This window comes from Grammomys surdaster, unplaced genomic scaffold (genome assembly GCF_004785775.1).
Source record: "Grammomys surdaster isolate TR1022 unplaced genomic scaffold, NIH_TR_1.0 314, whole genome shotgun sequence".
NCBI lineage: Eukaryota > Metazoa > Chordata > Mammalia > Rodentia > Muridae > Grammomys > Grammomys surdaster.
In genome coordinates this window covers 1-14,036 of record NW_021604733.1, presented here as the reverse complement: position 1 = coordinate 14,036, position 14,036 = coordinate 1, and the positions used below count along the sequence as shown (strand labels likewise).

The 14,036-nt window shown below is 36.2% G+C and overlaps 1 protein-coding gene across 1 annotated transcript in view; it reads right to left on the bottom strand.

Moving 5' to 3' along the window:
- The window catches only part of Rock2 (Rho associated coiled-coil containing protein kinase 2), a gene marked incomplete at its 5' end in the record, with an annotated part of 45,290 nt that extends 31,714 nt beyond the window's left edge, over positions 1-13,576 (bottom strand). Inside the window, 7 exons of the mRNA XM_028777763.1 lie at positions 650-661; positions 1,293-1,353; positions 2,839-2,998; positions 3,682-3,773; positions 5,761-5,899; positions 7,729-7,873; positions 13,316-13,576. Of these exons, the coding sequence (XP_028633596.1) occupies positions 650-661; positions 1,293-1,353; positions 2,839-2,998; positions 3,682-3,773; positions 5,761-5,899; positions 7,729-7,873; positions 13,316-13,576 (870 nt within the window). The remainder of the gene's footprint in view (positions 1-649; positions 662-1,292; positions 1,354-2,838; positions 2,999-3,681; positions 3,774-5,760; positions 5,900-7,728; positions 7,874-13,315) is intronic.
- Positions 13,577-14,036: the final 460 nt, after the last annotated feature.

Genomic DNA, 14,036 nt, shown 5'->3' with positions numbered 1-14,036 from the left:
CAACCAACCAACCAACCAACCAACCAACCAACCAACCAACCAACCAAAACAAAACAACAAAATCAAGGCATGTAGTTTGAATCTTGTAACTCCAGTGCTGAGGGAGGGGGAGTTTGGTGAAATATGTGGCAGAGACAGGCAAATCCCTGCAGCTTGCTGGTCATTCAATCTGACTTAATTTTTGAGTTCCAGGTACAATTCAGACACTTTCATAAAAAGGGGGGGGGGCTGTAGTGAGTGCTCAGGACAATGCTGACCACACTAGCCTCCATAAACATGTGTACATATAAATACATCCAAGCATGCTCACACACACTAAGCATTTAAGTAAATAGAGTCAATTATCTTTATCCTCTTCTAGACAATATGTTTTTAAGAAAATACAGGCTAATGAGCTAGTCAAGGTAAGTACTTTGTTTGGCTGCTATAATACTCTCAACATACTGTTACATGTCTTTGATAAACAAAAACAAAATATTATATAACTCATATTTTAAACAACAAACTCATAAGAAAAATAATAAAAGGGTACTTGGTAGGAAAAAAGATGGGAAGTCTCTTGGGTAGGTGCAGTACTCCAAATGGGAAGCAGACTATGACTAGATTAAACCATGACTTTTTCTCCTTTTCGGTGTATTTGATAACGTACCTCCTGACTTTCCTATTCAGAAAAAAGAAAGGAAAGAAAACATTTCAGTGCTTGTTATATTTTGTAAAAGTCTTATATAAAAGACATAAAAGTACTTATAAAAGACATAATTTATATCATTCCAAAATTATGCAACAGGCTTTTCTACCTTTCATTAAATGTGAAGAAATATTTGCATCATGATTTAGCTTTGTATGTGGTCATGAAATATTTTAATGCTTTGATAAATTGTTCCTTATATAAATACATTCATAAACAGGAACTCAGAATTTTAATCTCTCCCCTACTTATGTGCCCCATTGCTTATACTTGTTCACCGCACTAAGATCATGTCTTCTAACTAGTTATACATCAATCATTCTTGCTAATGAATGACGCTAAAAGCACATATCTGCAAAAGTGATTTACTTCAAAGTTGTGCTGCACACAGCATTTTATATTCAAAGAACGGTATCTCATGATTCATAAAGGAGTATCAAGTGAACTTTTAAAATCAGTGGTATAATGGGGCTGGAAACATGGTCCAGGAGTTAATAGCACTGGTTGGTCTACAGCTGATCTAGATTCAGTTCCCAAAATCCATTTGTGGTATGAGTATTTGAACATGTTACTAAAGTAAATAATAGTAAAAATGTATACATACTTCACTTTTCCTTGTTTGTATTGCATCATTTTCTCTACAAGGTGAAGAGTCACTTAATAACCTGGAAGGACGGAAGGAGAAATTCTTTTCATTACACTTTAATCCATTTAATCACCTTACTTAAGCCACTTTCAGACCTTGAACACTCCAAGTGAAGCACTAATTCTGCCTCTCTACAGAAGGCACCAGTCTTAACTATGTCAGGACTAGAGTAACGACATGGACCTCTTTATCCCACCTGAGCTTCTATAATGACTATATTCTACAATTTCCTTTAGAAGGGAACATTTCTTCTCTTTTGCAAAGATGAGTTTGATATATCATAACTTATAAAGCATCTTTTAAATAACTTAACAATTTTTCCCTGAGATAGGGTTTGCGCAGTCCTTGATTTCCTGGAACTTGCTCTGTAGATTAGGCTGGCCTCAAAGTAACAGATAGCCATCTGCCTCTGCCTCCTGAGTGCTGGGATTAAAGACATGTGCAGCCACCACTCAGCAAACCTTAACAATATTTTACACTCAAGTTATTGTATATTCATTTACACAAATGCCAGGAGATATATGTAGAGGTCAGAGGATAATTTGTGGGACTTGGTTCTCTCTTCATCATGTGGATTATCAGGCTTGGCAGCAAAGCCCTTATCTACTGAGCATCTTCTTAACCCCTAAGTCATCATTTTGATATTACTGTCAATTTCTCTTTCAGTTCTGTCCTTCCCACCATCAATAAACATGGGTAAGTTTCCTTTATCCCTGACACTCTTCTTTAAAAACACAAACTGTTTAATTGTTGCCTAAATGTTTGTCTGTGCACCATATTTATGCCCGCTATCCATAGAGGCCAGAAGAGTGCTTCAGATCTCCTAGAACTGGAATTACAGACGGTGGTGAGCTGTCATGTGGGTGCTGGAAATCAAACCTGGGTCACCCAGAAGAGCAGCTAGGGCTCTTAATCACTGAGACATCCCTCCAGTCCAATACCTTTTTTGTTCAGAACTCAAAATAGTTTTAGAATATTATCACTTGAGGAAGGTGACTAATCCAACTTCATTTGCCTGAGATTTTCCTGGATTTGTTATCTCATCCTAGGAAACACCCAAACCTGGGGAAACTGGGACAGCTGGTCACTCTCATCATTACATGTGAGTGTATCAAGGTATTTCTCAAACACTCATCACATTTGATTCCAATATTTAACAGTTTTCAGTGGCCTTTCCTTGCTTACCAGTCAAAAATCTCTCAGAAGAACATCCACTGTGATAATCTGTTTAAAGGCAAATCACATTCTACCTTGCTTTATAATTCTGTGATTCTCTTATATTCTTCATGAGATAATAACCTCCATCAAAGTCAAGTATTTGTTCTTACTGCATATCTTCAAAAGAATATAGGACAGCGCCTTTCAAGCATTTGTAAATGAATAAAATGTAACATCCAAACATCAAATGATGAAATAAAATTAAAAGGAGATTAGATAGTCCATTAGGAAAAAACTTGACAGCTAGGCTATGCTAACAATAAAATTTAACAAATAAATCACATACAAATTTTCTCTAAAGTAGGTAAATCCTATAAAAGGCAGCTGATTTCCCACAAAAGCTTTAGGAATCGGGAAGGTCTCTACATCGCCTTTGTCATCCTCGATGTCATCAAAGTTGCTGCTGTCTATGTCACTGCTGAGCTCAGGTACCACTGGAGCTGCCGCTGTGAGGAAAAGAAAATATGACTTCACTCACAACCAAAATAAATGATCAACTAATTTTCATGAGCTATCATATTTTATACAAAAATCTAGCAATATATCTTCTATTTGCTATGTCATAAAATTAAAACTTTATAAGTAATTTATTACCATATTAGAACAGCTTTAAATAGGGGTTAATATATCAAACAAGGAAAGTCTATTAAATTGCTCTAGGGGCTAAAAACTACACATAGCAATAACATACACATATTGTAGGGGATCTTTTCTACATTTTTTAAAGCAGGAATATTTCTTACTCTTAAAATGAATCAATGTCATATACACATAAAGTAAATTACTATGTTTTATCACAGTATAGTCTCAACAAATAACTATCAATTTATCAACTTAAGTACTCAAGTTAAAGGATCATTTTCTATTACCGAGATCAACAAAACTGCCAAATAAGAAATGAATAACATTTATTACAAAGAGAATTGGGAAATGTTGCTTTTTAAAGGCACACTAGTTTACTAGAACAATGAGGGTCAATTTACTTTCAAATTTTGCCACAGAAAAGAAAATCTCTAGATTTAAAACTGAGTTATCACACACTCCATCAAACAGGTTCGCTATTTCTGAAGAGGAAATCAATTTATAAGCTCCAAAATGTGATGAAATGGAAACACTTAGATCAACTTACTCTCTCTTATGTTATCCCAATTCCACTGATCATTCTTAAAAAAAGGATGCTGTTTGATTTCTTCTATTCCATTTCTTCCAAGTCGTACCTCCCTAAATAGTGCAGTTAGATTATATTGTGAAAAATAAGAATATTAATTTTTAATATTTTCATGAAAGCAAGTATTGTAAATTTAAATATTTTTACTAAAAGTTTTAGCTTAAATATTTCTAAAAAATAAGCTACGTCACTTTTGAAGTGTCTAATCTTTGGACAGATGAAAGAGGCATAATGATGTGTGGTACACAGTAAACTACATGGGAAACAAACTACTTCCATTAGCATTTTGCTGTCAATCAAAAGTACATAAAGCTTCCAGGTAAAAAAACTCCCTCTGCACATGCCAAATTCCATAACTCCTTGAGCAGGAGAACTTTGAGAAAAAAATTACTCAGACTGCTCTCATAGAAGCAACATTTTAAAATCTCTTTCCTCTTCTTAAAAAGAACCCATATGGAGAGATGGTTCAGAGGTTGAGAGCACTGACTGCTCTTCCAGAGGTCCTGAGTTCAATTCCTAGAAACCACATGGTGGCTCACAACCATCTGTAATAGGATCTGGTACCCTCTTCTCACATGCTGTCCGAACATTGTGTATATAATAAATAAGTAAATATTAAAAAAAAGAAGAAGAACCCATATATGAAGTTTAAACTATCCATATTTACTACTAGAAGCTCTCTCTCCATTTATATTAAAATCATCAATCTGGGCCTGGAGAGATGGCTCAGTTGTTAAGAGCACTGACTGCTCTTCCAGGTCCTGAGTTCAATTCCCAGCAACCACATGGTGGCTCACAACCATCTGTAATGGGGTCTGATGCCCTCTTCTGGTGTGTCTGAAGACAGCAGCAGTGTGCTCATATATATTAAATAAATCAATCTTTAAAATTATCACTCTGAATAAAAGGAAAAGAGAACTTCATTCTTTAACTACCATGAGCATTCCTGAAAACTAGATGGAAATAGAAACGATCTAATATGTCTCTTATGATAGTCCCAGCTTGTACCCCTGTTTTAATGAAATTTTCACTAACCTCAACAGAAAACATCATTTTGGTTATATTTGATTTTATCAACATATATTTGTTGTTCATTAACCCTATAATTACCAAAACTTACAGTTCTTGTCAACAAATGTAATCCAAAGAAGAGAAGCCAAAATAAATAAATAAATAAATAGATAAATAAATAAACAAACAAAGAGCTTCCTCACTCTAAGGCAGCTTTCATACCTTTGCTCATTCATTTGGCTTTTTTAAGATCATAGAACTTCCAGAATAGATTTGTTCGTATACAAATCAAATTAAAGAGAAAGAAGAGCTGGGCGGTGGTGGCACACACCTTTAATCCCAGCACTTGGGAGGCAGAGGCAGGCGGATTTCTGAGTTCGAGGCCAGCCTGGTCTGCAGAGTGAGTTCCAGGACAGCCAGGGCTACACAGAGAAACCCTGTGTAAAAGAGAGAGAGAGAAAGAAGAAGTATATATTAAACAAATACTTCTTTTTTTGAGGGGTGAGGTGATACAGAGTCTTACTGTGTAGGCCTGGCTGTCCTGGAACTCACTCTGTAGATGAGGCTGGCCTCATACTCAGAAATCTAACTGCCTCTGCTTCCTGAGTGCTGGGATCAAAGATGTGCACCACCACACCTACAACACCTAATTTTAAAGTTTTTAATTTTATAAACCATCAAGTATTTATCTATTAAAAACTGCTGTCCTCTTAGAAGCTATACAATCAAAAGTAATATGGATTATTACATAAAAGAGTACAATGTGACATAAATTTTATCTTTCAAATGTAGTCATTTACTAAATCATATATGTATCTTTATAGACACAAGGACTGAGGTAGAAATTAGATTATAATTAGGATGTAAGGTAATCCAATACTAGGCCAACAGGCAAGGAGTCAGAGACTAAACCATAATTCAATGCAACAAGAATAACGAGAGGTTGACTTCATATACATACAAAGCAAGCAAGTTTTCACTTCTGCAAATATTAAAAGAGAAAGGGTTTCTCTTTGTGTGTATTATTACCTGTCTGTTAAGAAGGCACATATGAGATTCTTCGCATGTTTAGATATTTCTGTATCTTCAGGAAAACACAGTGAATTTTTATGATCCATAATTTTGCTGTAGGTTCCTACAAGTGAATCTGCATAAAATGGAGTATCCCCTAAATTTTAAAGAAAGACAGCAATGAATGGAATGAAGAATTCAAGTTAAATGCTTTTCATATAACATTTAAATATATTAAGTTTAAATCTATCAAATATGCCAAGAATAACAGTGAAAATGAAGAGACCAATGATCACACCAATGATCTTCCACCCTTGAAAAATAAATTTGTCTCAAGAGTTTTCTCTAGACAATTAATAGTAATACTCTATCTTGGGGTCAGGTGTAGTGGCCCATACCTTTAGTCCTGGTACTCAGGAGGCAGAGGCAGACATATCTCTGTTCGAGGCCAGCCTGGTCTACACAGTGAGTTCCAGAACAGCCAGAACTACATAGTGAGATTCCAGGACTCTAAAGCCAGAGACAGGTAGATCTTTTATGAATTTCAGACCAGCCTGGTCTACATAATGAGACTCTGTCTCAAAAGAAGGAGAAAGAAGCAAAACCAAGAAGAAAAAAAGAAAGGAAAATAAAGAACATGTATTTGTTTATGTGTTAAAGTTCAGCCCAGTCAAGGCTTCATAGACAGACCTTGTTACTTAACAAACAAAAAACCTAAAACATATACAAATAGTAAGTAAAACATAGTTTGCAAATCAACAATATAATAACATTACAGGAACCAAAGAACAGTTTCATTCTTCTCTATCTACTGGAACAAATACTAAAATTTACTTAAATATTTACTCAACCATTTAAAATATCTACAATAAATATTATTAAGAAATCTTAGGGTCCATCAACGTGGCTTAGTGGTTAAGGGCATGCAGTCCTCTTACAAAGGATCAAAATTCAGTTCCCAACATAGACATTTGTGACACATGCAGACAAAATAAATAAGTCTTTGGAAGCAATGATCTTGTAAACTATTGGGGCTGGAACAATGGCTCAGCAGTTAAGAGCATTTATTTGCTGCTGACTCTTCCAGAGTTTTTTCCCAGCACCCAGGCTATGGGGCTCACAGTTGCCTAGAATTCCAGCTCAGCTCCAGGAGAGCAGATTAAAAGATTAGTGAAGGCCTACAAAACCTGTGAATTTGTTCTTGCTCTCATACTGCCTTAATTTTAAAAGATCCAGTGATGAGTAGTGACACATATCAATGCAACCCTAGCTAACAAGAGGTTAAGGCAGGGGATTTTGAGTTTGAGGGCAGCATTGGTAATATGAAAATACTTATGAAAAATAAGAAAAGATCTACTGGAGAAACACTTCCTACCAACATACAGCATGCTGTTTTCTTTTGATGTTGGACTTCTTTTCAATCACTATGCTAGTCTTCTATCAGATTCTACTTCATTTATTTATATACTAGCATGTGCATGTGTAAGCACAGGCAGGTCACACTCACAGGTGGAGGTCAGAGGACAATTTGCAGATACTGGTTTTCTTCTACCCACACCGGAGACCTGGCGATCAGACCATCAGGCTCCACACATGCCTTTACCCCTTACATCAGTTGTTCTCAATCTTCCTAATGGTCTTCATGTCATGGTAACCCCAAGACATAAAATTATTGTTGTTGCTGCTTTATAACTGTAATTTTGCCACTGTTATGAATCATAATGTAAATATCTGTGTTTTCCAATGTTCTTAGGCAACCCCTGTGAAAGGGTCATTCGCCCACCCCCACACTCAAAAAGGGGAAGACCTACAGGATGAGAATCAGTCTTAAGCCATCTCACCAGTTCTACATCGGATTTTAGTTCAGGTTTTCAGAAATTCCTCCCTTTAACATGGCAACCTCTTTACGTTCTCCAATTTTTGACTAAACTATAAAGTGTTATGAACAGGGTTTTCAAAACAAAACAAGTCCAAATATTGACTTACCTACTAACATCTCAAAAAGGAAAACACCTACAGACCACCAATCACATTCTCGCCCATAGTAACCATCACCTCCTTGTGATTTCAGAACCTCAGGTGATATGTAATCAGGAGTTCCAACTGCTGTATCGCAATGTACCATGCCTGTCTGGGTAAACAACAGAATTAAAAAACAAAGCCAAACATTGACAGTGAACACACACAGTGACAACTGATTTATTATCAGACAGTGCCATGTATCACTTCCAATAGAACACCACTGCTAACATGGCTTCAGGACTCAGGAATTATAGACACCACTAAATGCATAGAAATATCTGCATCAGGGAGACTAGGTATATGAGTTTTTATCCATGGAAAATGGAAAAGGCAGTGGGCTCCCAAACCTACAGAAATGGACAACTTTTGTTGTTTATTTCATACATTCTAAAGTAAGGGGGTACAAAATGAGATCTTAATGGCTCAACATGGGGAAAGGGGAAGAGTCATTAGGTAGAAAGCAGCTTTGCAGTTCTGGAAAGAAACAAAAGCACTTACAATGGCAATGCACCACTCAGCTTAGACATGGTATTAAGAACTGGTTCACAGTTTATCATGAGCAGACAGAGAAAATGGGTTAAATATTTAAACTAAAAGACCAAAAAGGTTTATATATTTCTAGTACGTAGCTTGTGTCATCAACATATTTGGTGATTCAGCACCTTTACCTGTGTTTGGTTTTTATGTGTAGAAAGACACTTTCTGTGAGTACCTTCTTAGAATGTGTGTGTGTATAACATGTTCATATGTGTTTGTGTATATAACAATGTACATGTTCATGTTCGTGTGTGTGTGTGTGTGTGTGTGTGAGTCTGTGTGTATGCCATAGGTCAATGATGGCTGCCTTCCTCTATCACTCTTCTTCCCCTTATTATCTGAGAAAGTCTCTCACTGAACCTTGAGCTTAGTAACTGGCTGATCTAGTTACCAGTTACTAGGAATCTGAACTCAGACCCTCATGATTGACAGGTGAGCCATCTCCCTAGTTCCTCAAGTGTCTTTTTAAAAAAGATTTAAGAATCATCCATCACTCGGGCTGGAGAGATGGCTCAGCGGTTAAGAGCACTGACTGCTCTTCCAGAGGTCCCGAGTTCAAATCCCAGCAACCACATGGTGGCTCACAACCATCCGTAATGAGATTGGATGCCCTCTTCTGGTGTGTCTGAAGACAGCTACAGTGTACTCATCAATAAAATAAATAAATAAATATTTAAAAAAAAAAAAAGAATCATCCATCACAGGAGAAGGGAAGAGAGTAAGAGAGTGAGCATGTATATGTTAACACATGTGCACAAAAGCATCACAGTGCTTTCTGCTAAGTGAAATAATTCTAGCAATGTAAAGCTAAATAAACACAGCTTCTTTACTCCAAGTTCTGTCCAACTTGAAAAGATTTTCTACACTAATCCAAAGCTATAGAAATACTAACATGCTAGGTTATTAAGACTAAGGACATAGTTCAATGGCAGACTCTCTTGGTTTGCCTAGTGTGCAAAGCTCTAGGTTCATTCCCCATCAGTACATACTACCTCCACAACCAACAACAAAAAGCTATACGTAATACGGCCTCCTTGGGGAAAACAAAGTTCAGTGTGTTTTGTGGACAGGATTTGTACAAATCTTTAAATGCTAGAAAGCATGCTAAACATGAGAAATTAATTTCAAAAATAGTATTTTATGTATCATTAATTTGGCAGAATAGAATGTTATTTCTCTAAATATACCAGCGAATTGAGAACAGAAATCATTGTAATTTAAATGACTGTGGATTATTACATGGAACAAAAGTAATAAGACAGTGACATTAAAATACAGGGCACACAACTTATTAATTTTTTTATAGTGTTGAAAATTGAACCCAGGGCTTTAGGGAGTCTAGTCAGACACTGCACTATAGGGAGGGGAGTGCTCAGCTCCTACAATGACCATTCATCAACAACTACCCTGTACTTTATAATTCTGTTGAAAACCAGTAAAGACAAAAAAGGTAGAGAAAAATCCTCATAAAACCAGAAGCTCCACATACAAAAAAGTGAAAAGTGGACTTTTTTTTTCTTAAACAACATAACCATGATGAAAAGCAAGAAAAAAATAATCCAAGGAGCTTTGGAAAAACTAGCTATTTTATCAGGACATCTTCAAGCCAAAAAGCAATGTTAGCAAATCTACTTAACACAGTAGTAAGGACAGCAATTATGAAACAATTTTAAACATACACTAGGGTTAAACAAGTTTAAAAAAAAAAAGCTGTAACTAGCTAATACGAACCAGAGAGGGTTGCTTGTTTGTTTTTAATCATTGAAATAAATTACAAAAAGAGAAGAGAAAGACTAGACTGGGCCCTACAGTGTTAAGGTATTATCTTCAACCAGATATACCAGTGTTAAGTAGTAGTAGCACTTGACATATTTATAGAGACTCAAATGTAAGCATCAGGGCATGTGGCTGAATACTGGGTGTTATAACCCATGCCTCCTAGCTCTAACCATTGACTGAGCCTGAAAGTCATGATACGTTAGGAGCAATGAGCATATCTAACAACCATCCAGGTAACTACTAGGTACTATTTCTAATAAAAGAAATCAGAGCTTCTTGGAGTGACTCTAGGGGTAAGGGAAAAAAGGCAAGTTTTAATATTCTATAGTATCAAAATGAAAGCCAATACACTAAAGGATATGGAGCCAACCTAAGGAAACTTCATAAAGTTAAGTAACACATTATGAAAGGATTATATAAATCACAACGACTTTAGAGCTATGAGGTATTGTCACATGACAGCACCAAGAGTCATATTTTAAGAGGCTTCCTATGAGTTTGAGCTGGAGAACACAATAACTGGGCATTCATATTCAAAAGGTTACTAAAATTTCCTTTGATTGGGGAATGGAGAGCTGGGTAAAAGTACTTGGCGTGCATGAGTGAAGACCTGAATTTGGTACTTGGCGTGCATGAGTGAAGACCTGAATTTGAATTCCTAGCAGCCAAGTAAAAAGCCAGGCATGGTAGTACATGCCTGAAACTCCAGGCTGAAGAAGGGAAATGTAGTAGTGAGGCCAGGCAGAGCCCAGAGATTTACTGGTCAGCTAGCCTTGCCAAACAAATAAGTACACTCCAGGTACAGTGAGTAGGCTTCAAAACTAAAAGTAACATGGAGGGCTAGGGAGATGGCTTAGTAAGCAGAAGTACAAGCAAAATAATAGCATATGATTTGAACCTGAGTTCAAATCCTTAACACTCACACAAAAAGCCAGGCATGGTAGTATATGCTTGTAATCTCAGCACTGGAGGATGTACAAAGGAGGGAGCAGGTCCTGGGGGCTCACTGGTCAGCCAACCTAACTGGCTAGTTGTGGCTCAGTGAGAGACTCTGTCTCAAGTCAATAAGGTAGTGAGTGATAGAAAACATCTGATCTCCTCCACTGGGTTCCTCATGGAGGTGCACAGGTATACACACACATAGGTATTCATGCACACCTACAATCTAAATAAAATAAAATGGTGGATATAGAAGACATTTAACATCCACTGCCAGCTTTTGCACATACATTCATAGGCAAGTGTACCTGCGCACACATGCATATGCCATACATACACTTAAAAAATTACTTTAAATGTAATAAATTAAATTTTTTCTAAATATATTTGATGATTTGTCATTGACAAAATATAGACCAAGAGAGTTTACTGAAAACTTAAAATTGGATCAATCGGAAGTCTTGGGTTTGGTCTTAAAAACAATTCAAAATGGCCCTTACAAAGGGAAAAAAACAAAAATTTAAATGGAACTCACACTTTCATCTGCCCCTAACTGCACAAACCTGCCTAGCTGGATTCCCTTGGGTACTAATTATTTTTATTATAAGTACAAAGGTTTTTATAATCTCTTTTATTGATTGATTGATTGATTGATTGATTGACTGATGAATGAGGGGCACACAAGCAAATGACTTGCAAGAATTGGTTTTGTCCTCTCTCCATGTGAGTTCCAAGAAGGATTGAAGCTTTATAATATACTGGTGGAAGCTGAAAATATAGAATACAGCAAGTATTACCATTTTCATTTTTTTAATGTACAATTTTGAGGAAAGTAGAATTTTTCAGAAATAAACACAAAAAGAAACATCAGATATTAAAACTGAAGTCATGGGGCTAGTGAGATGGCTCAGCAGTTAAACAGCACTGACAGATCTACCAGAGGGTTCAATTCCCACCACATAGATGGATGGCTCACAGCCATCTCCAGTTCCAGAGAATCCAATACCATCTTTTGGCCTCTGACATAATGTAAGAGAAAGCAAAGATCACTGAATGTCTATATTCAAGGATCAAAGGATGTCTATATTGCTGCCAGACTATAAAAACCTGAAGGGGTACATAGTCTTACATGGTTTGTATCAATTTATCTTCTTCCTTAATCGCTAAGCATATAAAAATCATTTTTAGGTGTACCCCACCATGCCAGAGGTTAGATTTGGCCACTGAGCTCTAGTCAGTCTCTGATGTAGAGACAGTAATAAAGGAAAGGTAAATAGTGACAGAACTCAAACTTGCATTTTTCACCTAACAATTACTAGAAAATTCAGAGTCCTACATAATTTTGAAAAAAAAGAAAAAAATCCCATGCCTGTGGACACTCCAAATGTTTTTGTGCATGTGTTGCTGTTGTTCTTGTTGTTGTTGGTGGTGGTGTTGATTCTGGAAGATTATGAAAACTATCCCAAAGGTGAAACTCAGCCTCCTAGAGGCACAGATTACTTACTATTTACAAGCCATTTTCTAGACAACCCTGCCATCAGGAATTAACAGTACAGACAAGAAAGGACAAAATGTAAAATTACATAATCAAAACAAATCAGTATCACAGTTATGTTTGAAGTTACAGTATTGAACCAACTCTGATACAGAAGAGTTAGGTGTGAAGCAGTGATTGACTTCTTCATCTTGTATCATCTCCTTTCTCAAAACGAGGAAAAAGCCACGGAAATAATAATGGTGGTGGAAGTACTCATGAACTTGAACTTAAATTTTGTAACCCAATTCTATACATCTAGACCATTACAAACTAGTTTTGATTGGTAACAGACGCTTGTCAAGAAGATAAATGAACTGAGCAATGATATTCATTCATCAAGGCACTAATAGAAGTATTTGACACCTAGATGAATGAATAGTAAAGGAAATATTCTAAATGGTTTTATCTTGGAACTGTTATGCCATTGTCAAAGTCAAATTCATTTTTACTCAAAATTGCAAAGTCCTGATTTGTATTTGTTTCTTAAAACACACACACACACACACACACACAAATATCAAAAAACTAGGACTAACAAGAAGGTTCAGCAGGTAAAGTGCTTGTGGCATAAGCCTAGTGACCTGAGCATATCTCCAGAACCCATATGTAGCAGAAGGAGAAAACTGACTCCACAGAGTTGTCTTCTGACCTCCACATGTACACCATTGCATGTGCATGCTCTCTCGATCTCTCATACATACAAACACAATAAATATGGATAAACTTTTACAAAACAGCATTTTTTATTGGCTTACTTACTTCATCCATTTTCATACATGTGCCAAAATCTGCTAATTTCAGATGTCCATGTTTATCCAATAGCATGTTATCAGGCTTCACATCTCTGTGTATTAAGCCCATGGAGTGTATTGCATCCAGTGCAAGCACTACTTCAGCAGTATAAAACTTGGCCCATTTTTCAGGCACATCATAATTGCTCATAAGGTTAACAAGATCTCCACCTGGCATGTACTCCATCACCATATACAGGTACCTGTCATCTTGAAAGGCACAAAAGAGCTGGAAAAGGAGGAAGAACAAAATTATACTAAAAACAAAGGCATGAATACAATGAAACCCCCAAAATTACTATTACTAGTGAAAAAACAGACTACACTAAAATAAGAGTTAAAATTTATGAAATCCTTTAATTGTGGATCAAGCCTGTTTAATAAGAAAATTACAGAACAATTTTACATAGTTACTTTTCCAGAGATACAATAAAATGTGCATAAATGAATGTTTTCCTCTCACAGAAAACACAATGTAGGAAACTTAATAAAATTTTTTAAAAGATATATTTGGAACAAAGGAGATAATATCTGTCTGAAAACTAAACAAAGTATTGCTCATATCTTACACAGAAGAGAGCTGGAGGTAGGAGCAGCTCAGAAACATCTAACAGATGCCAATTTAAAAGACAGAAGAAATAAGTCCCATTTCAGTGAAAAAAAAAAAAAAGAGCAATCAGCAGCCACAC